This window comes from Carassius gibelio, chromosome A1 (genome assembly GCF_023724105.1).
Source record: "Carassius gibelio isolate Cgi1373 ecotype wild population from Czech Republic chromosome A1, carGib1.2-hapl.c, whole genome shotgun sequence".
In the NCBI taxonomy this organism is placed as follows: Eukaryota; Metazoa; Chordata; class Actinopteri; order Cypriniformes; family Cyprinidae; genus Carassius; species Carassius gibelio.
Window position 1 is genome coordinate 11,465,702 of NC_068371.1, and position 26,536 is coordinate 11,492,237.

At 37.2% G+C, this 26,536-nt stretch overlaps 3 protein-coding genes across 5 annotated transcripts in view; 1 reads left to right on the forward strand and 2 right to left on the reverse strand.

Moving 5' to 3' along the window:
- Positions 1–1,791: 1,791 nt before the first annotated feature.
- Positions 1,792–13,755, reverse strand: LOC127993626 (serine/threonine-protein kinase 16). Of its 3 annotated transcripts, XM_052591751.1 has the most exons (9): positions 13,689–13,755; positions 13,460–13,590; positions 10,295–10,427; positions 9,040–9,259; positions 8,820–8,953; positions 7,950–8,070; positions 7,761–7,856; positions 7,375–7,496; positions 1,792–3,401 (listed from the first exon to the last, which is right to left on the reverse strand). In XM_052591751.1, exons 3-9 carry the CDS (start codon positions 10,378–10,380, stop codon positions 3,260–3,262), a joined length of 921 nt encoding a protein of 306 aa, XP_052447711.1. In that variant the 5' UTR covers positions 10,381–10,427; positions 13,460–13,590; positions 13,689–13,755; the 3' UTR covers positions 1,792–3,259. The 3 variants fall into 3 exon arrangements, with proteins under 3 accessions (XP_052447711.1, XP_052447701.1, XP_052447718.1); XM_052591741.1 differs by having other exon boundaries at positions 13,460–13,744; XM_052591758.1 differs by lacking the exon at positions 13,460–13,590 and having other exon boundaries at positions 13,689–13,736.
- Positions 13,756–14,618: 863 nt separating this feature from the next.
- Positions 14,619–20,529, reverse strand: LOC127993992 (tubulin alpha chain). Its single transcript, XM_052591768.1, has 4 exons — positions 20,421–20,529; positions 16,341–16,563; positions 15,748–15,896; positions 14,619–15,659 (listed from the first exon to the last, which is right to left on the reverse strand). The coding sequence occupies exons 1-4, from the start codon at positions 20,421–20,423 to the stop codon at positions 14,685–14,687; spliced, it is 1,350 nt and encodes a 449-aa protein (XP_052447728.1). The 5' UTR covers positions 20,424–20,529; the 3' UTR covers positions 14,619–14,684.
- Positions 20,530–21,481: 952 nt separating this feature from the next.
- The window catches only part of LOC127994147 (NEDD4 family-interacting protein 2), a 31,648-nt gene continuing 26,593 nt past the window's right edge, over positions 21,482–26,536 (forward strand). Inside the window, exon 1 of the mRNA XM_052591791.1 lies at positions 21,482–21,785. The gene's annotated coding sequence lies outside the window, so the exon portion shown is untranslated. The remainder of the gene's footprint in view (positions 21,786–26,536) is intronic.

Here is a 26,536-nt window from a genome sequence, read left to right on the forward strand (position 1 = left end):
AATTCACTAATTGATTCATCGCTAAATCAATAAAGCAGGAGATGGTTTATGGTGCTGGTACAGCTTAGGTGACCAATTGGTTGCAACCAGGAAAATGTATTTTTCATGACTATTGTTATTACCAGGCCTATAGGATTAGTGATTTGAACAAACCCTGAACACTAGCATTAAACTTTGCCACATATGGTTGGACTCTCTTAGCCAGTAATCAACCAGTAAATAACAAGCATTTCTAAAAAGCTAAATGTCCTGCCCAAAGATCCAGATGGATCCAGTCTAAGGTGATGGTTTCACGAGGTTTCTAGCTGGACATTCATGATGGTGTTGGGGTAAAACAAAGGTAGGTTTCAATTGACCTTGATATGGTCTATAACATGACATCGTTTCAGCCTGTGAGATGATGAAAGCAGAGACTGCCGACCAATGGAGGACAGTCCCACACAGTCCCCATAAATATTGTTTCTGTATAATGAATGATCATCCAGAGAAGGCCGACTGGACTTAAAGAGGGATGGTTTGAATGGATGAAAATGCTAATTAAAGTGTAATTCATCTCACTGGAACTGTATCTCTGTCTGAAACTGGTGATGTCTAGGTGAATGTGTGTGTACAGATGCGGTTTATGGCCTCTCTGTCCCCTGTCGGTGCTTTAAGGTCGTTGATGAGATTGATTATGATGAACATTGAGTCACAACGTCACTTTTAAGCTTCACGACCAATGTGAACAATAAATTCAAGCGCCTAAACAGCCTGTAATAATTATTTCCTACCACAGCATAGCCGTAGACCAACCAAAGGGGTTTGATCAGTTGTTGAGGTTTCAGTGCAGTCATTGACAAAACGATTTCTGTAAAGGACAGTAAAATAAACAACACTAACACATCACATTGTTAAGGAGGAAAAGCAACCATCCTTCACAGGTTTTCAAATGCCCTCCTCAAGTCAGTATAGCAGAGATATCGTGTTCAAATTCGTCATTTTGACACCATTTAGTTTCTAGGAGTCAAAAAAGTGAAAATAACTCTGTCAGTTGTTTTCTGGTTCTTCGTGTCATTCTAGACAAACTGAAACATTGTACATTCATTGAGTGAATATTATGAAAATAAAATATATTTCTCGCTAGAAATGTAATCAAAACTTATTTTTATGCAGAAACAAAAATGAGAGAAATGTCCGCCATGTTTTTTTGTTCTCACAGTCGGAATCTTGAAAGTCACGTGACTTAGACGAAAAACAATAGGAAAAGAATAGGCAAAAAAAAAAAAAAAAAAAAAAACGTAGGCCTAACGGTCATAGAATTCAAGGGCCATTATTGTAACCCCTCTACGTTAATATGCACTTTGGACCAACGTAGTCAGGGTACGTTTATATATGAGACTGGGTTGCTGTTTTCAGACTCATTGCAAACTAAAATATCACTGGATTATTCAAATTAACGGCAAAAGGAATTTTGGGAAATGTAAACTGATATATTCTACTGACAAACTGCAGTAAAATATAGAAATGACTGGCTAAAACCCTCTTTTTATTAGTATAAATAGTAATAAAAATACTATAATAATGATTTCCTTTCTACCGAAGAAGAGTAGGATACAAGAAAAAATGTTACTTTAAAACAAAGTACAACATCATTCGTTTCTAAATCACCAAGGTATTACCAGTGTTTTGGGGCATAAACATATGAGACATTATATTTATATATTTCGAGTGTCCTACACCGGTCAACTAGAGATGACAACACAACTTGAGCAACATCTCCCCCTTGTGGTGATAACTAACCAGTTCCATCTGTTGCCGTTTCAATCACACTTTATTCATCATATTACAACAAGGAATGACATACATGTAAATGAATGCCAAGATATATGTCTCCAGTCTTATATCCTAGAAGTTTACAGGCTTGCATAATTATGAATTCCTGAACAGAAGCAAGACTTGACACGTGCAGGTTAAAATATCCTTTCAAAAACACATTAACATTCGAGTCCAAATCAATCTGCAGTAAATCTGAATATTGCGACAATTTTTCTGAAATAATCAGAAAAATTACTGCTGCTAAAAAATATTAATAAATAAAACAAACAAAAAGCAGAAACACATGTAGGTAAATTTTGTTTGTGAGATTGCTCCACACTAAAGGAGACTTATCAGACATAATAAACAAATAACTGAATGCAGCAATTATCTCTATAGACATGGATTTCTTGCTCAATTAAAATGCATACTTAAATACATTTCAAATGTTCATATTTGTACAAGTTTCCTTTAAAGAACACTCAAATACTGTAAGCAATTAAAGAAACTCATATTTACAGTCATTTGTACCACTTAAAAAGATAAAAGTGAACACATTCTTTTTACAAAGTAATGTGACTAACACGAACAAGTTTTCACAGGCATGACCTTTAGTTAAAAAATCTCTGAAACAATAAACTGAGCGTAGCATAACTAACACACTTTCACTTCGTAATAAAAGTTGAGAGCTATAGCCATACAAGTTAAAATTACTTGTACTTTAATCCACAAATTCTTCAGCCCTACTTTCAGAGTCCTTCATTAAACTTGAGCAGAACTGTTTTTTCAATGCTACAACATTCATAAGAATGATTTTAGTCAGAAATCGGTTTCACAAATGGAAGTCCACTGGCAGTAACTCAGCGTTATCTTAAGACCTTCAAAACACAAAATCCCTAATTCTCTGCCCACAAAAAAACCTTGAATGTCTTGCTTTATCAGGAGAGCTATGTTTAAATAACCTAACTAATGTCAATTGCATTTTTAACAGCTAAAATTCTAATCAGAATCCTCTTAAATATACATTTCTTTTCATTCCTTAAAATGTAAAAGCTAAGAAATGAGAAAAAAAGGTAGGCCAAATTACAATCCTAAAACAACTGGTTTGTAATGTAACAGTTGCCCTGTGAAAATACAGCAACTAGAGCTATTGCCCTCTATTGAGTGTTTAGTGTGACATTAAAGAAAATCAGAAACATGCCCAGTTCATATTTTACCCCAAAATCATAAGGTCATTGCATTGCTCAAAATAGATTTCGGTGTGAAATATGAGACACCGATTTGAAGGCTAGCGTGATCATGCTGGAGTGTGTAACCATGGGGTACTGAGCTCACTGAGGTAAAATAGAGCAAATGTTTGCAAGGCTTGTGAGTCCAGTGGGTTATTTTTGTCCGAAGGAGAGAGTGCATAGTCCAAAATGTCCAGAGTCAACAGGAAAACTGACATGAAATCTCAGTGGAAGCATCATACTCTGTTGGTATCCACGTCTGTACAGTTTGAGTCCCGAAGGTTCTGGACTTGGTCAAGGACCCAGCTGATTCTGGGCCTTTCCTGAGGATTGGCCACCATAGTGGAGCTGAGGAGGGTTTGAAGACCTTGAGAATAACTGTGTTAAAGAAAGACACAGAGTAATCAGTTATACAGTATACACAATGTACTCTGGTTACCAAGATGTTAAAATGTTCTGATTTAAAAACATTACTATAGTTTTCCAAATCTCATTCCATGACTTAAACTGTTCAATAACAAGCAGTTTTCTGCTATAAAAAGACCTCCACGTGTAGCCCACATGAGACTATCATCTCCATTAACAGCTTTTAGCCTTTAAAATCTCTTTTGAGAATTCATGATTTTAAATTTATAGTCCAAGATGTCCAAATTTGTGTGTGCAATTTGTTTATAATATATTATGTAATATTCCACATTTAAGTAAATTACACAATTTTAAAATGGAAAATAGTTTAAAATACTAGTGTATATATATATATATATATATATATATATATATATATATATATATATATACACACACATACACATAATTCATAGATCATATAATTAGAATATCCTCAAAAAGTTGATTTATTTCACTAATTCCATTCAAAAAGTGAAACCTGTATGTTATATTCATTCATTACACACAGACTGATATATTTCAAATGTTTATTTCTTTTAATTTTGATGATTATAATTGACAACTAAGGAAAATCCCAAATTCAGTATCTCAGAAAATTTTAATATTAGTTAAGACCAATACAAAGAAAGGATTTTTAGAAATCTTTGCCAACTGAAAAGTATGAACATGAAAAGTATGAGCATGCACAGCACTCGATACTTAGTTGGGGCTTCTTTTGCCTGAATTACTGCAGCAATGTGGCGTGGCATGGAGTCAATCAATCTGTTGCACTGCTCAGGTGTTATGATAGCGCAGGTTGCTCTGATAGTGGCCTTCAGCTCTTCTGCATTCTTGGGTCTGGCATATCGCATCTTCCTCTTCACAATACCCCACAGAGTTTTTATGGGTTTAAGGTCAGGCGAGTTTGCTGGCCAATTAAGAACAGGGATACCATGGTCCCTAAACCAGGAAATGATAGCTTTGGCACTTTGTGCAGGTGCCAAGTCCTGTTGGAAATTTAAATCTGCATCTCCATAAAGTTTGTCAGCAGCAGGAAGCATGAAGTGCTCTAAAACTTCCTGGTATATGGCTGCATTGACCTTAGCACTGCAAACCATCACTGACCGTGGAAACTTTACACTGGACCTCAAGGAATGTGGATTGTGTGCCGCTCCTCTCTTCCTCCAGACTCTGGGACCCTGATTTCCAAAGGAAATGCAAAATGTACTCTCATCAGAGAACATAACTTTGGACCACTCAGCAGTAGTCCAGTCCTTTTTTAAGCGTGACGCTTCTGACGCTGTCTCTTTTTCAAGAGTGGCTTGACACAAGGAATGTGACAGCTGAAACCCATGTCTTGCATACGTCTGTGTGTAGTGGTTCTTGAAGCACTGACTCCAGCTGCAGTCCAGTCTTTGTGAATCTCCCCCACATTTTTTAATGGGTTTTGTTTCACAATCCTCTCCAGGGTGCGGTTATCTCTATTGCTTGTACACTTTTTTCTACCACATCTTTTCCTTCCCTACACCTCTCTATTAATGTGCTTGGACACAGAGCTGTGAACAGCCAGCCTCTTTTGCAATGACCTTTTGTGTCTTGCTCTCCTTGTGCAAGGTGTCAATGGTCGTCTTTTGGACAACTGTCAAGTCAGCAGTCTTCCCTATGATTGTGTAGCCTACAGAACTTGACTGAGAGACCATTTAAAGGACTTTGCAGGTATTTTGAGTTAATTAGCCGATTAGAGTGTGGCACCGGAGCCCCTTTCACACTGCCATTCCGGCAAATACAGGGGTAAAGTGTTCCTGCAATTGTTCCCTGGTAGCTAGATTTTCCACTTTCACACTGCCAGTGATGACCCAGGATATGTGCGTGCTTTCACACACAACCCTTGAAGATCCTGTAACTACACGTGACATCAGCGCGTGAGGTGTAATGTACGAGTCGACAACGCTAGGCACGTTATACTTTCACTGAAGCAAGCAAACGATCTCTGCATCAGAGCGGAAAGTGATGAACTAACTGATCTCTGCTTCATTACAGTTTGCACATATGTTTTCATCGCGAACGTTGATCTTCCTTCAAAACGGTGAAAGAGTTGCGCACTTCGACACGGAATTAGATCTGGCTTTTGTTCACACAGCGCTCGTCCTGGGTCGAACCCCGCAATGTTACTAGGTCCCCGACCCGGGTTCAATACGGTAATCAATCCCGGGACATGGTTGCTTTCACACAGAAGGCGACCCGGCAATGTTCCAGAAATATTGCGGGTCCGACGTGCGGTGTGAAAGGGGCTCAGGTGTCTTCAATATTGAACCTTTTCACACTATTCTAATTTTCTGAGATACTGAATTTGGGATTTTCCTTAGTTGTCAGTTATAATCATCAAATACAATTTTCACTTTTTGAATGGAATTATTGAAATAAAACTTTTTGATGATATTCTAATTATATGACCAGAACCTGTATTCATATATATATATATATATATATATATATATATATGTGTGTGTGTGTGTGTGTGTGTGTGTGTGTGTATATATTAGGGCTTGCATAAACTAGTCGAGTTCTCGACTGATCAATTACTTCAACCACTAGTTGGAGCTGTCAGAAACAATCGACTACTTGAGCATGTATAAACCGTATTGCATGCACATTGCACAGAGTTTGGAAGTACTAGGTGAATTTTAGGATTACAATATTGCCTGGAGCTTTTACTTTCTATGACCTTATCTATGTTGCATGTAAAATTTGAATATGTAATGTAATAATTAGGAGTGTGTCTGAAGCATAACTTATTTGGAATGCATCAAAATGAATAACGGAACAAGAATAATTCTGCCTGAATATTCGGCTGAGGCTGGCACAGTCTGGTGTTTGCTAGATAACAGTTGAGCCAGGGGATCAGCACAAGATCACACACAGACCTAAATAGAGTGTGAAGTGAATGAATGTAAACTTTATGATTGAAAAGAGTGCAAATCAAACATAGCATTGCTGTTGCCTCTCCGTGCATATCTCAGAAATCAGAGCTTGGGAAGAGTAATGACAATGATGTTTTAACAATACATCATACAGATTCTATTATTTGTATATATTTAAAAGGCAATGATTTAAACCTTAGGCTACGATATGATACAAATGAATGGATTAAGCACAGCATGCTCACCAATCAAGCAGCGTTGCTCATCTCAGTTTCTCAAAAACCAAACCATTTCTCTCTCAAGAGTAGGCTAATAATCAACTTAGAGATACATTTTCTATTTGGCCTACATGTTTACATCTTTATCTTTTACTGGTTTGCGTGGAACACGCACAATTGTTCAGTGAATTTCACAAAAAGACTCGCTTATGTGCGGATTCAATTGATTCAGTCGAGTTCAAATGATCACTAAACATTTGTCATGACATCTCTCTGCTTGCATGATAAATATTTTCGAAATTAATTATTTAAAAATATAATTTATAATATTAAATATTTCTTGTATGATCAACAAAAAATTGGATCTGGCATTGCAAAGATCTGCTAAAACAGCTGCCACGATAAAATCCACACTCAAAACACATCTGTTTAGCTGTGCATTCCTGAATGAGCTGAATGTACTGTTTTAATTCATCATAAAACATTTTTTTTTGAACATGTCAATTCCTTGCTTTTAGTGTTGTGAATATTATTATGATTAAAGGGGGGGGGGGGGGGGTTGGGGTGAAATGCTCGTTTTCACTCAATATCCTGTTAATCTTGAGTACCTATAGAGTGGTACTGCATCCTTCATAACTCCAAAAAGTCTTTAGTTTTATTATATTCATAAGAGAAAGATAGTCTGTACCGATTTTTCCCAGAAAAACACGACCGGCTGGAGGCGTGAATGAAATGTGCAATACAAATAAACTTGCCTTGCCTTTTCTCATGAGGACCACGGAGGCTAAATTTTACACAATAATGGGCCTGAAAGTTGGAGCTCACCTGCACGACTGTGGAATGGAGACTGGATTCTGGACGGCGAGAGCCACACTGTCACCCTTCTGAAATATCAAGTCATATGGTCCCTCCAGCATCATCATACAGTACAACACACAACCTAGAGACTAAGGTACAAAATACAAAGATTAAACAGCAGACATAACAGACTGCCACAGACATAACATTATGCTGAGCTGAAGGAGCAAAGTTTAGAAAGGACAAAGTTTGCTAACATTAGCCATGCACAGACATAACTAAACAGACTGCGCAGCAATAAAACAACATGTCATTGGACTGTTGCAGGATTCAGTAATTCACACTGTTTTGAGAATGAAGTGTTGAAACGTAATTGACTATTACACTTGTAAAAACATAAAAATGAGAATTACCCAAATGTCTGTTCTCTCATCAATGATACAGTGACTCTCCACATTAAAGAGCTCTGGTGCTCTGTACGAGATGGTGCACCTCTGAGCGGCCCAATCCTGATAGAGAAAGTGTATATACATGATCCTTTTAATGTTCTGATTGGCTGAAAATGTATTGATAAGTGTCGCTGGACAATTTTCTGCTCTAACCTGTATTGTCATGGCCTCCCGTGAGCCCCGAACTTCAATCCTGGCCTTGTTCATGGAGCCCAAGTCCATTAAAAAAGGGCGATCGTTCTCATCCAGTAAAACGTTGGTGGGTTTCAAGTCCCTGTTTCCAGAAATGAAGCTCATGAGTGATAATAACAACAGGAAAACATTCAGGAGGATATTCAAAAGAACATTGTACATGACCACAATTGTGCATTATCCTTCAGAAATCCTTCTAATATGCTGATCATCAATTTAATGGATTCTTGCTGTATAAAAATCATTAATTTCATAAAAAAAGTTTGAATTGTTGTAGTATACATATTTCAGACTGAAAACAGGATATTCCTCGGGAGTTATCAGTTCAGTGCCAGGATAGCTTTTGATATCTACAGACTATAATATATTCTTTGGGTCACTTATATAGAATGTCTCTCTAGGATTCATTCAAAAGAACCCCTCTGCTTTTAATGCATCCTGTTTCATTCTGGAGCATAAGTGAATGCTTGAACCTTTTGTAATAGTTGTGTATGAGTCCCTCAGTTTTTCTCAGTAAAGAAATGAAAAGATGGATCTCAAAATCAAAGAGTCATTGCCTGAATGGGTTCAAATATGAAAAAAAATGTGGAAAACCAAAGAATTGGCAAGAAGTAGAGGATTTTTCTGATGAACAGTTGGCAGTATAACTGATCAGATGTGACTTATGAGCAACCATCATACACACACACACACACATGCACACACACTGTTAACTGTTAAATGACCACTGTTAACAAATGGAAAGTGCTACCAATTACATGAATTACTATTAAGTAACTAGTTATTTTTACAGGTTCCATCTTCAATGCAAAACTAATGATGGATGAATACCTGTGTGCATAGCCTTTGTCATGTATTGCTTTCAGGCCTTCACTGATGCCATGCAGAATATGTAGTATGCGGCTCTCTGGCATAGAGCTTCCCTTATCCCGCAGCTTCTCAAGAACGGACCACAGACTTCCCTTCTGCACATAAAACGCTTTTAAATGGCACACTACACATTGGATTTATTAGAAATCTGGAATGGAAAAGCAGAACACGGCCCACTTACACTGATGTATGGGAGCAACAGCCAGGCCTCACACTTTCCGCCACGCTCCATGAAGGTGTGTGCAGTCAGGCTGAGGATGTTGGGATGGTTGAAAAGGCGGTGCATCTCCACCTCAGTCTGAGCCTCTTTGCGGCCCTCGCGGTCATGGCAAAGGATTCGCTTTAGAGCGTAGAAGTGGCCATCATGTGCACCTTCTACCAGATCCACATAGCTGAAACCTCTAGAAGGTACGATGAAAATAATTATAAACAATAGAATTACAATGAAATTACTATTTATCAAGCTATTTCATCCACTTAATTTCACTTACGCACACTCTAATTAAAAACTGTCATTCATAAATATGAAAGAGGGACCATTTTCAAACATATTTCTTCCATATTTTTCCTTGCCAAAGTGGCAACGTTGGGCTCACACAATACCGGTCATTTTTAAAGGAACAGTTTAACAACAACAACAAAAAAACTAAATATTTGCTGAAAATGTACTCACCCTTAGGATATCCAATATGTAGATAAGTTTCTTCATTAAAGCAGATTTAGAGAAATTTAGCATTACATCACTTGCTCACCAAAATGTCCACTGCAGTGAATGGGTGCCGTCAGAATGAGAGTCCAAACAGATGATAAAAACATCACACAATAATCCACACCACTCTTATCCATGAATTAACATCTTGTGAAGTGAAATGAAATGCTGTGAGTTTACAAGAAACAAACCCATCACTAAGACATCTAAACTTAACGTAAAAGAGCCCAAAATCCACAATAAAGCTCATTGTACTCTCTCATCAAAATCCACCAACATATTTGTTAAGAACTGTTTAGGGTTGTTTTCGATTAGAAACATGATCCTTGCATATTTTTCTCCCGATTCAGATGAGACACTATTCAGTGGAGAAAGCAATAAATTCATGATAAATTCACACAGATTGATAAATTCATGGACTGGAGTCGTGTGGATCATTGTGATGTTTTAAATCAGCTGTTTGGACTCTCATTCTGACGACACCCATTCATTGCAGAGGATCCATTGGTGAGCAAGCTATGTAATGCTATTTTTTTTTTTTTTTTATCTGTTCTGATTAAGAAACAAACTCATTTATATCTTGGATTGCCTAAGGGTAAGTACATTTTCAGCAAACATTGACTTTTGGGTGAATTACAACTTGTAAGTAATTATAATTATTATAATTAATTATAATTATAACTTATAAGTATTTTAAGGACTAAATAGTCTAGTTGAGGAGTCTTACCCTTCTTCTAGTTTCTGGATGAAGTAATATCTCTTGTTGTCAATGGTGATGGCACTGCGCGAGCATATACACAAAGCTTGTCCCATCTTCTTTGGAGCATTGCCTATGACCGACCTTGAATGAAGGAGAGGCTCTGTAAGAGATTTAGGCTTGATTAGTTATCCTTTTTTCACATTTATTTTATGCCATATTCAGTTATTCAGTTTTTTTTATTATTATAATTCTACTCCATATTCAGAACAGCGCAATGTGTACGACTGTCACACATGAATAAAACACTAAAGCCTGTAGATAAAACTCATTATTAAATGCAAGATAATTTAGATCGACTGGGCAAGTAAACGGAATACTGCCCGTCACTCTCAGTGTCCAATTTTCCACTAAAATAAATTATTCATGGTGTAGAACAGAGTTTTCTGATTGGCTTCCTACTGTTTATTTTACTTTTATGACGTGTGCTGTTGTGGGACAGATGCTACTTACTTGTGAAACGCTTTGAGTTTAATGTGAATCTTTCACAAGAATTCATGACTCTGTCCTACTCATAGGCGCAGGGCCAGATTTACGCATAGGCATAATAGGCACATTCCTATGCTTGCTTGTCCAGTGGAATGAAGAGATATATAATATTTTTGTTTACTATGGGCAGGGCAGGACTTAGGGGGCCAGGGGCCACTGGCCTTGAGGTTATGTTTGGGCCCTATACCTACACTACAAATGCCCTCAAATAGAACATAATTTTGGAGTGACACAAAATACACAAACATATGCTTCAGTGTTTATAAATAGTGCAATTAATATGCAACGTGTAGGCTATAGTCAAAGTTTAAATGTAATATTAAATATTCATTATAATATTAGAAACATGATGTGTTCAAAGAGATCAAAACCCTGAAATAACGTTGAGGATTAAAAAAAAGAAAAGCCAGAGATGTTTGCTTATCAGTATTATAAAAGTGTCATATGTGTCCTCTTATGTCAGGTTCTTATTTAATCAATAATTCATTCAAATAAGAAGACATGCTGGCTATTAACAATCAAATTATATCAGTATCAACAAAATTCATAGATGGCATTTTAATATAGAAATATTAAATGATTGCAATAATGAATTATTATTTTTTTTGAGAAGTTGTGGCCTAATGGTTAAAGGGTTTGACTCCTAACCCTAAAGTTGTGGGTTCGAGTCTCGGGCTGGCAATACCATGACTGAGGTGCCCTTGAGCAAGGCACCGAACCCCCAACTGCTCGCCGGGCGCCGCAGATGGCTGCCCACTGCTCCGGGTGTGTGTTTCTGAGTATGGGTCACCATATTTGGCTGTATGTCATGTCACTTTCACTTTTTTTCCACTTTCACTTTTTAAAATATGAACTATGCTATTACATACTTTAGTGTAACATTAATATAGTAATATAGAATCATCCTCTGTAAAGAAATGAGGTGTGAACATTTGAGAATTTATCATTATCTTTCTTAATGCGCGCTCTTTGGGGCTAAAGACTTAATGGACAAAGTCTGATACAAAAAATTATTTTGGTCTATATAGCTAATTTTGCTATATGACAACTGTGAGGCAGTTTAATTTTTTTTTTATATATATATAAAAAAAAAAAAAAGATATTTAAGATATGTGTGCGTGGATTAAGCAACCAGCTCCTGCCTTTGTGATGTCACAAACTACGTCCATGACTTTATACAGTTTATGGTCCAGAACTGGCCACGGCACTGCACCAATTAATGGAATGTTCTTTCCCAGTTCTCAAACTATTTTAGAACTACATTCGATTTTTAATAATTGAATGCAAGTGCTTATTCAGAATTAGCTTTGGCCAGGTGTGTGCAAGCACACAAGGAATTTGTTGTGTGTGTTTTTTTAAGGTGCTCCTGGTACATACATACATACACATCCGACATGAGAACAGAATAAAAATTAAATAAAATTAGTAAGACTTAGCAATAAATAATGTGTCTGAATCTGGAACAGTAGATTTATGTACAAATTTATGCAACTTTACTCTATATAGAACTGTATACATAAAGAGATATGCATATGTATTTACATAACACTTGAAAAAGGCAATAATTTAAGATGTAGAATTATTAGCAGAAATGAATTACAGAACACAGGTAATGATTCATATGTTAGCGGTTTAGGCTGGAGATGGCATGGTGAAAAAAAAAAAAAAAAACAGTTTTTATGCCTAGATGTTCTAGTGCACAGAGATCTGTAGCGTCTGCCTGAGGGGAGAAGTGCAGACAGGTTGTGTCCGGGGTGAGAGGGGTCTGTGATGATGTGACCTGTTAAGTCCTGAAGACTGGGCAGGTGCACACCAATGATCGTTTCTGCAGTCCTAACAGTCTTCTTTAATCTGGTCAATTATATTAATAGGGAAGTTTTTTTTGCCTATGTCACGAAAAGAGGCAAATCTGGCCCTGCATAGGCAGTGCGTATGTGTAAGGCTTATTCTTCTGGTAAAACCAGTACTGATTACCAGGGCCCCAAAGGAAGAGAGGGCCCTTGAAAAGTCTGGAATATAATTTTTTTTACCTGGATATTTTCAATGGGGGGGGGGGGGGTGGTGTCATCAGGACTGGACCAGGATCTTGTGCAACGCCCCTGCCCCTGGCCACTGGGTCTTGGGGCAAAAATGTCAATAAATATAACAAATATAATCTATTACGTCTGTTACTAACAACGTGTAAATGAATAGAAAGTGGCGTTAAACAAAGATGTTTTCATCTGTTTTTAGAGTGCTACGCATTATAACCAATCACACACACGACTCTGCTAAGCTTAGGAATGCAATAGCCAATCAGAGGCTCTCAGATGAGTCATCGCTGAAACTCAGCAGCTGTTGGACGCTAATTCCGCAAATTCCCTCATCATAAACAAAGCGCCGATGACAGCTTTAGTGGTTATAATGATAGTTTTTTTTTTTTTTTGAGAGTGCGAAAGATCAAAGTTATTGATAATGATGTCAACATAATTTATTTGCCGTTTGAATAGCCGTGGGAAGGAAACGTATAAGGTTTTAATCACATTTAATACAAATAATGTCCCATTAAACATATATTAGCTTAGATGACACCCATGTCTGGTTCTTGCCTAAAAAGACAGGTTTATGATGTTTATAGTTAATAGAACTGGCTGCTTTTCGCCTTACCCTGGAGTTGGTTCACCCTCCGCCTGAAGTCCTACACATCGATCGATTTCTGAATTCGGATCCGAGGTAAACGTGGCATCTTCAAGAACTGGTTTGTGTTTCGATTGTACGCACCGAGCGAGACCCGTAACCTTCACATGCAGACTATAGTTCTTATCTAATTACATGATGGTGTTATCAAGACATCCGATATAGTTCTATATAATGGTTAAAGTGAGATTCGGTTTACCTTATGAGACGCTCTCTCTGTCCTCTGCTTATTTCTCGGGTTTCTTCCGTCTACAAAAAAAAAAAAAAAAAAAAAAAAAAAACGTAACCGTGACGTATTCTAACGTAGGCTTTCGGTTTAACCCATTCAATGCCCGTCCCAAAGAACATCTTTGGTAAGCCAAGTGCTTGTTGCCTAAAAAAATCCTCTAATAAAATTGACGAATTGGTAGAAAAAAGAAGTTTCTCAATTTTATTGTGGCCTATAGGTTCATTATTTATAATTAAATCGAAAAAGATTGCGTGAATTAGTTAAATACCCAATCAAAATTTGGGTTATTAAATTACATTTTTGTTAATATTTGCATCCACTTGTTAAAATCTTTTAATATTTTATATATATAAGAAAATTGCAAACGAGTCTAGGTGTAAAAACATTTCTGATTTATTGTGGCCGAATGCTAAATTAACTTTAATGTTTTTTTTTTTTCATATTAATGCTCTCATGGATTTTTTCCTTCATGATTTACAGTTCAGTATTGATTTCCCCTTTTTAAACTGATAATTATAATTTATAAAAATAATATAATTGTTAATAATTGCATAAAATGAATTTTATATTACATAACTATGAATACTGTTGTTAAATGTTAGACTATTGTTAATGTTATTTTCTCCATTACAATTATGAAGTTTAATATTCAAAAATTAAAATTTAATATTCTAAAATGTTCTCATATATTAAAAGATGACATTAACTGAAACTAATAAATTTAGTCAACATTATAGAAGATAATAAATACATGTTTTTAATTGATTTCTTAAAGTTATTATAAAATGTTATCAAGAAAATATTTTTAAGTCTTTTCCGTATTGGGGAGAGTAAAAACAACGAATTGCATACACTTGACAATGTCACCAAGTTATCAAAAGAACCACATCAACAACAACATAATTAAAAGCTATATTTTATTTTGCTTTTTATTTGACAGAAAAAAAGAAAACACTTTTCCCCCTTTTAGTACTCTTCCCCTTCCTCCTCATCCTCTTGTGAATCAAGGCCCACTTCTTCGTAATCCTTCTCCAGAGCTGCCATGTCTTCTCTAGCCTCAGAGAACTCTCCCTCTTCCATGCCTTCACCCACATACCAGTGCACAAAGGCTCTCTTAGCATACATCAGGTCAAATTTGTGATCCAGACGGGCCCAGGCCTCAGCAATGGCTGTGGTGTTGCTTAGCATGCACACGGCTCTTTGCACTTTGGCCAAGTCTCCTCCAGGAACCACAGTTGGGGGCTGATAGTTGATTCCCACCTTGAAGCCAGTGGGACACCAGTCCACAAACTGGATGCTTCTTTTGGTCTTGATGGCCGCAATGGCGACGTTGACATCTTTTGGAACCACGTCTCCTCTGTACAGCAAACAGCAGGCCATGTATTTTCCATGCCGTGGATCACACTTCACCATCTGGTTGCTGGGCTCGAAACAGGAGTTGGTGATCTCGGCCACAGAGAGCTGCTCATGGTAGGCTTTTTCAGTGGAAATGACTGGAGCGTATGTGGCCAGGGGGAAGTGGATACGAGGGTAGGGCACCAAGTTGGTCTGGAACTCTGTTAGGTCGACGTTCAAAGCACCATCAAAGCGTAGAGAAGCAGTGATTGAGGAAACGATCTGGCTGATGAGCCGGTTGAGGTTGGTGTATGATGGGCGCTCAATATCCAGGTTCCTCCTGCAGATATCGTAGATGGCCTCATTGTCCACCATGAAAGCACAGTCGGAGTGCTCCAGGGTGGTATGGGTGGTCAGGATGGAGTTGTATGGCTCCACTACAGCTGTGGACACCTGGGGAGCTGGATAAATAGCAAACTCTAGCTTGGACTTCTTTCCGAAGTCAACAGAGAGACGCTCCATCAGAAGGGAGGTGAAACCTGAGCCTGTTCCGCCACCAAAACTGTGAAAGACCAGGAAACCTTGTAGCCCTGTGCATTGGTCAGACTGTGCGCAAGAATGGACAAAATGTGCATCTTAGTTTCGGTTATATTGAGGGTTTTTAAATAAATGCAAAACTAATTATTGACATTACCAGTTTCCGTATGCGATCCATCACGGAGTCAATGATCTCCTTGCCAATGGTGTAATGTCCACGGGCATAGTTATTCGCCGCATCCTCTTTGCCGGAGATCATCTGCTCAGGATGAAACAGCTGACGATAAGTTCCTGTGCGGACTTCATCTGAAAGAATAACACCACAGAACCCCATAAAACCAAATCCTGACCAGCGCTGTTGCGGTTGACTAAAACCAATTCAAATAATTCAGTAATTCATTAAAGCAGAAAAATGTACATACAAAAAATCACATCTTATTTTTCAGTTAAATTACTGAAAATTGTGTGTATATCATTAAAAATATTAAGTACAGATCCCTAGAAAGTCACATTTATTTCTCAGAAAAAAAAAAAAAAAAAAAAAAAACACAACACACCACTAATAAATGATTATGTAAACAATTTAAAATAAGTTGCATTCAGTAATAATGGTTCTAGAGGTCCTGAAAGCATTATAATGGTGTGCTATCTATTATAAATTCAACATGCGGCATACGGTTGCAATGATTTTACCGATTACATGTTAAAATGACAAAAACATGGCCTTAAATTAAAGAACTTGATATTTACCAATGACCGTTGGCTCAAGGTCTACAAAGATAGCACGTGGTACATATTTGCCAGATCCAGTGTCGCTGAAGAAGGTGGTGAAGGAGTCATCATGGCCACCCACTGGTTTGTTGCTGGGCATCTGGCCGTCGGGCTGGATACCGTGTTCCAGACAGTACAGCTCCCAGCAGGTGTTACCCATCTGGACACCAGCCTGGCCAATGTGGACAGAGATACACTCACGCTGGGGAGAGGAAACAGATGGTTACCAACGGAATGTTGCATGGAATTGCATGCATAACATTAATAATTTATGTATGTTACCCCTAAACATAACTACCCAGCTAAAATAAAAATGTTCCAAGAATGTTCTGCTAACATTTCTTTAAATTGTATGAATTTATTTCAGTATATTCTTTGCATGTTTAAAACATTCCTTTTTTTGTAAAATGTAAAAAAAAAAAAAAAAATAAATTAAAAAGATAATTCCCCTCTTTCTTCTTTGTAATGCAAATGTTAGTGGAACATTCCATCTGATCATTTTGCAGACATTACGGAATATTACTTTTAAAATGTTCTTGAAACATTTTCAAATAAAGCCAGCTTTTAATTTATATTATGTCATGTTAAACAAGTGTTTGTTTGCAAAGGGAGTTTCCTGAAAGACTCAACCATTATTATGTGACAATTGCCACATTCGGCAGACAGACCTACTAACCCTCAGTCATGGCCAAGTATTGGCTCTTTTACACACACAAAAAAAAAAAAAAAACCCACACACACACACCACTTACACAAACACTATTTTACTTGCTCCTCACACACACACACACACACACACACACACACACACACTCCCTTGCAAGTCTGAAGAAATGAAAAAGCATGAGGTGTCGACAACAGCCCCAACAGGTTTATATCGGAATACTGAGAGCTACACCCTAGAGTGGAATTTACAGCTTGGGTCCTAAAAGGTTTGTTTGTTTTCAACATTAATAAAAAATATTTGTTATTGAGCATTAAATTAGAATGATCTCTGAAGGGTCATGTGACACTAGAGACTGGAGTAAAGGATGCTGAAAATTCACCTGTTTGTCACAGGAATAAAATGACATCTTGAAATATATTCAAAAGACAAAAGTTATTTTATATTGTAATAACATTTAACAAAAGTTACCTTTTTTTAATCAAATAAGTGCAGCCTAAGAAATTCAAAGACCCCAGAAATTTGCATGAAAGTTTAATAACAAACCAAATACACTCACTAATTAATCACCAAAACATGAATGATACAATTACTGTCTCCTAAAACATGGTAAAATACCATATAAAACATGATATTTCTGTGCTAAAAAGGTCCAAAAAACACAGGAACACCATGTTAGACCTGGATAATATACACTCAATAAGCTTAAAAAAAAAAAAAAATTCCTGATCAGGACCCTGAATGTATATCAATTTATAAACAAATGGATTAAACAAATATATATATATTTTATAACAAAATATACAATTTCATTATGTTATAAACTAAAAGAGTAGTGATATGAATCAATGGTTATCATTGATAAGATTTGATAACGGAATATAGCGATTGGTCAGTTTAAAGTCCCACAATCAAATATTTCTTTACATTTTCAATATGCGGAATGTCAAGATAGCCATTCTGTAGTTCTACTCATGGGTTTGATTCCCAGGACTGATAAAATGCAAAATGACTGGATAAGTGTCAGCCAAATGCAAAGATGTATTAGGTATTGCCATTATGCAATCAAAGCATTGAAGACACCAATGCAAAAATATGATCCACATGGTTGACTAAAGTGCTCTGTAATGATTCAACCCCTAAATCTGGCTATGCTCCAGAGAGGTGGCCTACATCAGCATTAGAAGAGATATCCAGACTTTGATTCTTCTCTGCATGCATGACTTGACCTGTATTTATTCCCCTGGGGGTGAACCCAATTTTTACCCCTCTGTCCTTTCTACATATTGGTGAGTCATTGGGAAGGGGGATGGAACAATACACAGGCAGTCCGCCTAGTTTGGGCATGGCAGTCAGGCAAGAAGTTCTTTATGAGTTGTTAAGAGGCGTGTATTCACAATAATTGTGGGCTTAATCTTTCAAAATAAAGTGTTTACGACAGTTAATAATGTCCTTCGTTTTATCATCAGTTCAAGCCCGAAAGGGGAACAGAGTGGTGTGAAAGACACGGTGATGAAGCTCTATGTGTTTGCAGAAGCCACATATGGTTAAGACAGCTGACTCCACTGTGTGACCCTGTGTGCTGGATTTGAGACTTTAGTCTTTGCAACTTTACAGATCTTCATTATGCAACAAAAGCTTGAAACACTTCAAAGAGAAAAGGAAAAGTTAATAATAATAAAAACATCATATGACCCCTTTAACAACTGTTTACTTTACTGGGTGGCAACTGACATCATGATTTGTAAAGAAGTAAAAAAAAAAAAAATGCTTTTAATTGGATATTAGTAGTAGATTAGCCGATGCACGTTTCAAACATTAAAATTGCAAAATAAAAAGGTTTTTAGATCATTAATCTTTAATACGTCACCAATTAAATGTTTGTCTAAAACACTGTTTTAGTTGTATACTGAGGGCCTGTAGGCACTGCATTTCACAATGTAGATTTGTTTTGAACGATCCTTGGCACACAATATTTCACACATTTAATCAAATCTTGAGATTTTAGAAGATTCATAAATTGACTAGGACCATTTTATAGTACCCAGTTTCCTGAATGACATCATATTACAATAATAAGAAAAACAATTATTGCTCAAATTAATTGTTTCTCAACTTTCTTATGCAGTAACATTTTAAATATTTCAACCAGCATGAACAGGTTATGCCTTTTTATGGATCATGGGACACAAAGACATGCTGAGGCAGAATGACGCATCAACATTCAACAAAAAGCACACACCCATAACCACGCTGCTAAAGGCATAAAGCTCCTGGTATTTCCACAAGGAGTGGTTTTGCATGTTGTATAAACATTTAACCGTAGTTACTATTATTTTACACTCATGTATTTGATAGAGTCATTAAAGAGCATTAAACTTCCATGCTCGTTTTTTATATTAAATTGACTAGAATCAAAATGAAGTACATCAGACATTTGCATACATTCTTACACCACACGTGTCTACACCAGACGCGAGGCAAAATACTATCGAACCCATTACATAATCATGGATGCGGTCTAGACTGGATGCAGCGCGGTGCGACCATAAACTGTGGGTGCGGCACGACCATAGACCGTATAAAACACGACAAATAACCGACAGTAAACCGTTGCATCGTTCTTTTTAATGACGTTCTGAAACAAAACACGCGGTCACGTCCAATGTAAAGTTAGACTTTAGCTATTGCTAGCGATTGCTAAAGCTGTTGCGACACCTCAACTGTCGCATCCGGTTAAAACACTGGGCGTTTCTCAAGCTGCATCCGTGTTGCCAAGTCCGCATTTTCCCGCTTAACGGGAATACTTCAACACGGTTTTCGCGGGTTGTTTTTCATGTCAGCGGGTTGAAGAGACCCCATTAACGCGACAGCTTGCTCCTGTGGCGCTAATCTTAGCCACCAAAAAAAAAAAATCCTACAAATAAAATTCAAAAAAAAATAAAAAAAAAAATACGACGTTTACCCCCTGGAACGCGATTATTAACGGAGACCATCTAAAAAGCGAAAGGGCTAGTTTTGAATAGAAATTGGGCGGGTTTTGTTGTGAAACATGGCAACCCTGTGGATGTCGCATTAACAGGCTGCATGCGTCATCAAGTCTGGTTTATTTCAGTTAACCGAGTATTACATTCGCGAGTCATGAGCACTCTACAATTTATGCTTTACTAAGAATAATGGTCGAATTTATAACTTAATATTGTAAAATAAGATCTTTATGACGCATGGAGCTTTCAAATGCGACCTGCGTTTGAGGAGCGGCCATGGTGTTAGCTCAGTGGTAAGCTAACGTTACCTAATATGTAACCTACATTATAGCCCAATTTGTTTACTTGGGCGAAGAACCTGTCACAGTAGTAGTAGTAAAAATAAAATAAAAATAAGGGTCTACTCACCATTTTTCTTTACAATTGGGTTTTCTGGCGGGAAAATAGTTTGAAGATCACTTGAACTCTCACTGCGTACCTGCAATGGGGTATGAGTGAGACAATCTTGCCGCTGCAATGACAGGAGTTTGACTTTATACCAACAGCAACACAGAGGAGGAGCAACGTGACACTCCTTCAAAACTCCCATTGCTCATAGGCCAATATAATTAGACTATAATATAACGAAAGACCATACAAAATAACAGCATTTCACAAAACAAAAATCAGAAAAAATATATATTGTAATTATATATTAATTTTATTAAGCTACTGTGTTCAATTTTTTTTTTCACTTTTAACGAATCAACCTTACAACGTTAAATTACTAATAAAAAAAATGCACTGTCCTGAATAAGCTATTTCACAAAACAGATGTTTACATACACCCCACAAGACAAAATAATAAATGAGTTTATAAAATATGATCCCATTCAAAAGTGTACATACCCTTGAGTCTTAATACTGTGTGCCAATTCCTGGATGACACACAACTGTTTTTATATTTTGTGATAGTGGTTCATGAGCCTCTTGTTTGTCCTGAGCAGTTGAACTGCCTGCTGTTCTTCAAAAAATAAATAAATAACTTTGTTAATGCTTTGTAAATCATGGACAACCCATTTCAAACAAATCTCACGTAAGTTAGCTCTATTAGATTTTCTGCAACAAAAGCAAATAACTGCACTTCTTCTGGACGAGTTCGAATCACGAAACGACCAGGCTTTTAAGACCTTTATTATTATTATTATTATTATTAATAATAATAATATTAAGCTTACTTCTGCCGTTACAAGTAATGAAATCAAGTATTTTTACTTTTACACATGATACCAACATCACGTAGAGAAAATTTAATGGTGATGGACATGTTTCACTTGATTGAGGAAATGACGAATCTGCTGCGGATCGTTTCACTGCTGGATTTAAGAGCAGGAAGTCACCAGATAACATGGAAACCAGACAAAACGTTGCCGAACGTTTTGTAAACGGAAACGGTGGCGCGTTGAACACCGTGTTCTGATGACGCAAGAGTCGCAACTATGACAGCTGACAAGGCCATTCTTTGTCTTCTTTTTAAATAATTTATCGGAGTCTGATGCAATCGATATAAATACGTGTTTAATACTGCAAAATATGCTCGGCGTTACAGTCACTTCCCCCTGCCGTCCAGAATAAAAGAGAGCATCCCAATCGAGTGCAGGGATTGAATACATGTCTAGTAGGCTACAGGGTTGAGCGAGCGGATTTAAAACCAAACGATGCTGTGTAGGCTGATCTGGATTTTAGGGAATCGTGTTCTGGAGACGCAGCGACAGATGGGACCCTGGGAATCTGGTATAGTTAATTTTTTTTTAAGAATTAGAATCATAATAATAATAATATATTTTTAATGTCCCCCATTTTTATTTTATTTATTTATTTGTTCATAAGTCATTTGGAAGGTAATAGCTAACATGACTGCACGACAGCACTGTACTGTACTGAACTGTAGAAGTGTGAAGGGATTTGTGGCAGTGTTACCAATTTAGAAATTTTGTTGCTAGATTTAGCAACTTTTTAGACTACCCTAGCAACTTGTTTTTCAAAAGGTACCTAGCAACAAATTAGACAATTTTTAAACGTTTTTTTTTTTGGCATCTTTAAGCAACTTTTGTAAAGTGACTCAAAAGATAAAAAGGCTCATATTTTAATCTAAATTACATGAAAAGAGTAAACCAATGAACAGCTAGAGCAGCTGCGATACGTCAACGCATCCGCCATGTTGGTGCGGGCAAGACTATCTTAAAAATAAGTGGATGTGAACGGGGGAGCTGCGGTTTTTCTGAATAAAAAACCTTATAACGTTCATGTGTGATCCGATTTCAGAGGTTTGTGGTCTACGTGCTGTTAAAAATAACTCTGCCTTCAGTTATTTATTTAGATTTGGAAAATTAATAATTTTCGTTATAAATTGTGAAAGCTCTCACTTGTTGATTTCGTAGATTTTTCTCGGTTTACAATTCTAATGTTAATGTAGTATAACTGTGACATATGCATGATTGTACAACAGAATGTCAAAGTATAGTTTATAGTTATGTTTATCACAGACCCGAATATGAGATACTCCCCACAAAAATTATTAATCAAAATTAATAATCATTATTACAACATCAAGTGCAATAATAAACAATGATTTTGTCATGATATTGCAACTGGACTCACTACGGGGTCCTGTGTTTTTCATTTCTAGGCTATTTGTGTAGTTTTTGTGTAAAGACACATTCAGTTCAAGGTCAGCATTGAACAGCTTGTACAAATCATTTTAAATGCAGTCTATATTATTGTGATTGACTGAAGAAACTGGTTATATTAAGATTAATAATTACATGAATATAGCACTTTTCTGGGCACTCAAAGAGCTTTACATAGAAGGGGGAATCTCCTCGACCATCAGCAGTGTGCAGCATCCACCTCCAAATATCTGACAAAAACAAAAGAAACATTTAATAAGGTAATTATATTAAATTATATTGTTATAAAAAATTATCCTTACAAAGGTAAAACATGCTCCTGAAAGTCAAATCCCAGAGAGAATATGACCAGGATCATTCTGGGTTGTAACCACTGATCTATATTTATTATAAATCAGTGGTTGTGACTAGTATACACAAAATTAGTCTTTGGAAGTATATTCTTGTCTCTTGGAAATGCAGAGAACAGCTTTCTTCAGCTTTCCTCAAGGATTTCCTTGTCCTGTTTAAAATTGGCTAAAAAAGGAAAAAAGAAGAAAATAAACGTAATCTTTGTAAATAAGTAACATCAGTCAAATTAAAGAGAGATGCTTGAGCTCCATCACTAATCCTGACAGTCTGATATTGAACTATTTCCATATAGTTGTATCTCGGTCAAATATTGTCCTATCCTAACAAATCATACACCAATGAAAATATTAATTATTCAGCTTTTAGATGTTGTATACATCTGAATTTCGAAAAATTGGCACCGTGGACGACTGCTGTGGAAAAACTGAAAAGGTACTAGTCATTTTCTGCCAGGATGTTATCAATTAAGTTATAACCTTAAAACACAAAATGCAGTCTGGAATTTAAAATACATGTAAATTATATGGAAATTAGTTGGCAACACTGAACTGTGGTTCCTAATTATTGGCCTCTCATTTCAGAATGAATAGACAAACATTTCAGGTGAAGGAGAATCCACTTTTTACCTCTGAGACTGTGTTATGATCTGTATAACCTTATATTTGTATTGTAAGTATTAGGCTTATTATTGCCAAATCACTGTTGCTGCAATGATATTTTTATATTTACCATTATATAATCAGAGGAGTATAGAAAAGTTTATATAAATGTCACTCCACAATACAATATCAAAATATATAAATATGTATAGGATTTTTATGTTACATTAATCAGTGTCTAGGGCACCTTCCTCAGGAAAGGATATGGACCAGAAGACATTGCAGTTACTAAATTATATTTAGACAGACTTAAAAGAAGTTCCAGATCTATACTTCTGCTCTTAGTATTTCCGTTATTTTGCCTTTAATGTAAAAAAACATGTTCAAACAATATACTTGCTCTTGTGAATTTATTTTTATGTTAATTACATTTACTTACAAATTCCCACTGGGGGAATAAAGACCTCCTGTTGTGAATTCATGCACAAAACAAAACACCAGTCATGAAGTACAAACCGAGGATTTGCAAAGAAAAATGTAGGAGGATTTTGATATAAACCAACAAGAGACTGTTTTTCCTTGCTTAAGTAAGGAAACTTTGGTTCCTTTGCTCATAAACAAACTTTTTTAGTCACAAGACTAGCATATCATGGCATGCGAGGTTGTGTTCCTTACCGGAGACTTTCCCTATAAAGTTCGGTATCTCGACACTGCGCAGTTTACACTTGGGGGAAAAGAGCAGAGCCTTTTGACTACTCCATAAGGCACTCAAGGCCGCAGCACTGCTGGAGCTGTACATATACTGTACATATATACCACTTGATACATAAGTAAAACAGCATACTTACCACGGTCAACAACCTCTCTAACACATGTAGAGAGTTGCTAACTATAACATGTCATTATAGGCATGCCCTGGGTACACTGGACTGGACCTAGTCAAAACCACCCTGATCAACTGGGGGCGTAGCCAGAATAGACAACAATCAATACCAGGCTGTAGATACATCACTGCAAAGACAGAACGAGTGGTGTCAAGTCTGGTCACCCATATTTATATAGCGCTTTTACCAATACAGATTGTGTCAAAGCAACTGTACAACTTTAATTAGTAAAATAGTGTGTAAACTATGTAAAATGACAATAGTAAAGCCACTTTTTTTAAGTTAAAGGCAGTTCATCATTGAATTAAGTGATGTCATCATCCAGCTCAGTTCAGTTTAAATAGTATCTGAGCAATCAAGTCGACGATATCACTGAAAATGAAGTGTCCCCAACTAAGCAAGCCAGAGGCGACAGCGGCAAGGAACCAAAAATCATTTTGTGACAGAATGGAGAAAAAAACTTGGGAAAGAACAGGCTCAGTCGAGGGGCCAGTTCTCATCTGGGCAGACAAAACCAGCTGTTCAATTCCAGGCTGCAACAAAGTCACATTGTGCACAGGGCTCAATTGGTTCCTGTGGTATTTTCCAGATGGCCATCTAGGAGACAAGGTCTTCATTGGGGATCTGTCTCTTGGGCTCATCTAGTTCTCCTGGTCTACATTGACATGTGAAGGATGGAATCTCCAGAGGCAAAAGAGGAAACACTCCACCAGTCTCTGGAGTGAGCGAAAACCACCCTGATGGTTAATAAAGGACACCACGTGCCGAACATGCCGATCCTTTAACAGTGGAAGAAAGCACTGCAAAGCTAAAAATGCTGCTTTCAGCTCTAGGCAGTTTATGGAGTATGTCACTTTGCTTATGCACACTGGTCTTCTGTTGAAAAGGGCTCCCCAGTCTGCAATGACACTTCTATATAGTGAGAATTTTTCTGCTGACCACACTGCCCATCAGGACTCCCTCTTAAACATCTTCCTGCTGAACCAGAGGGCTAGTGTCTGCATGAATCTGAGGGTTACCAAGACATGCCACTGACTTGTTCTTCCATGCTTTGCCTGGCACCTGAGTTTTCATCCATAGCAGAAGTGGTCTCATATGCAGAAGTCTGAACTGACATACCACAGTTACTGCTGTCATACACACTAAGAGTCTCTGAAAGCATTTCACAATCACCGTTTGAACGAGGTGAGAGCACTGACCGAAGACTGTATTTGCTCTTGAGAGACGCTCTTTCTACACCTCTTACATCATACGAGGGGACTGGCAGGTGAAATGCACCAAGACAAACTCTTGCAAAGCGGCTTGTCGTCCATCTCTCCAGGCAGTCAGTTGCCTTTCAGACAACCCCCGTCAGGAATGGTTCTGACACAACACTCAAGGGATTGGGCCCCTTCTTCTTCATGTATCGGAACTGACTCACCTTTGGTCTCATGGCTGGCTCAAGATCCACCCTCGCTCTTTTCGTGGAAAAATTAGGTGCTGGTTGTTGCGCCATTTTGAACACTGCAAAGAAAAAGATCTGTAGCACGGCGATGGTGGTTCATCGCCTGAGACTGTTTCTGGGCCTCCAGAAATTTATCAGAAAATGAGCCTACTGTCTCACCAAAAAGGCCGATCGGAGATAAGGGTGCATCCAACAGCCGCGCGTTCTCTGACTCCCTCATGTCCATCATCATGAGCCAAAGATGCCGCTGCAGTGTGACAAGACTGCCTATGCAATCATGCTTCAGTATTTGGGAGGAGGGGGATGACCCCCCGAAGCATAAGCTACACCGTGTCGAGAGACCAAACTTGATAGGGAACTAAACTGCCCCTCTATGCACTTTAAAGTATTCTTTCTTTCTTTCTTTCTTTCTGGAAGTCTGCCTGTCTTTTTTTAATTTTCCAATGTCATACTTGTGAAATAAATAAATTGTATATATGGTATAAAAATGGTATATATATATTCAAAAATGTGTGTTAAAAATTTATTTTCCATTAAATGTCTTACTGGATACAGACTAGTTGAAATGGTTGTCCAA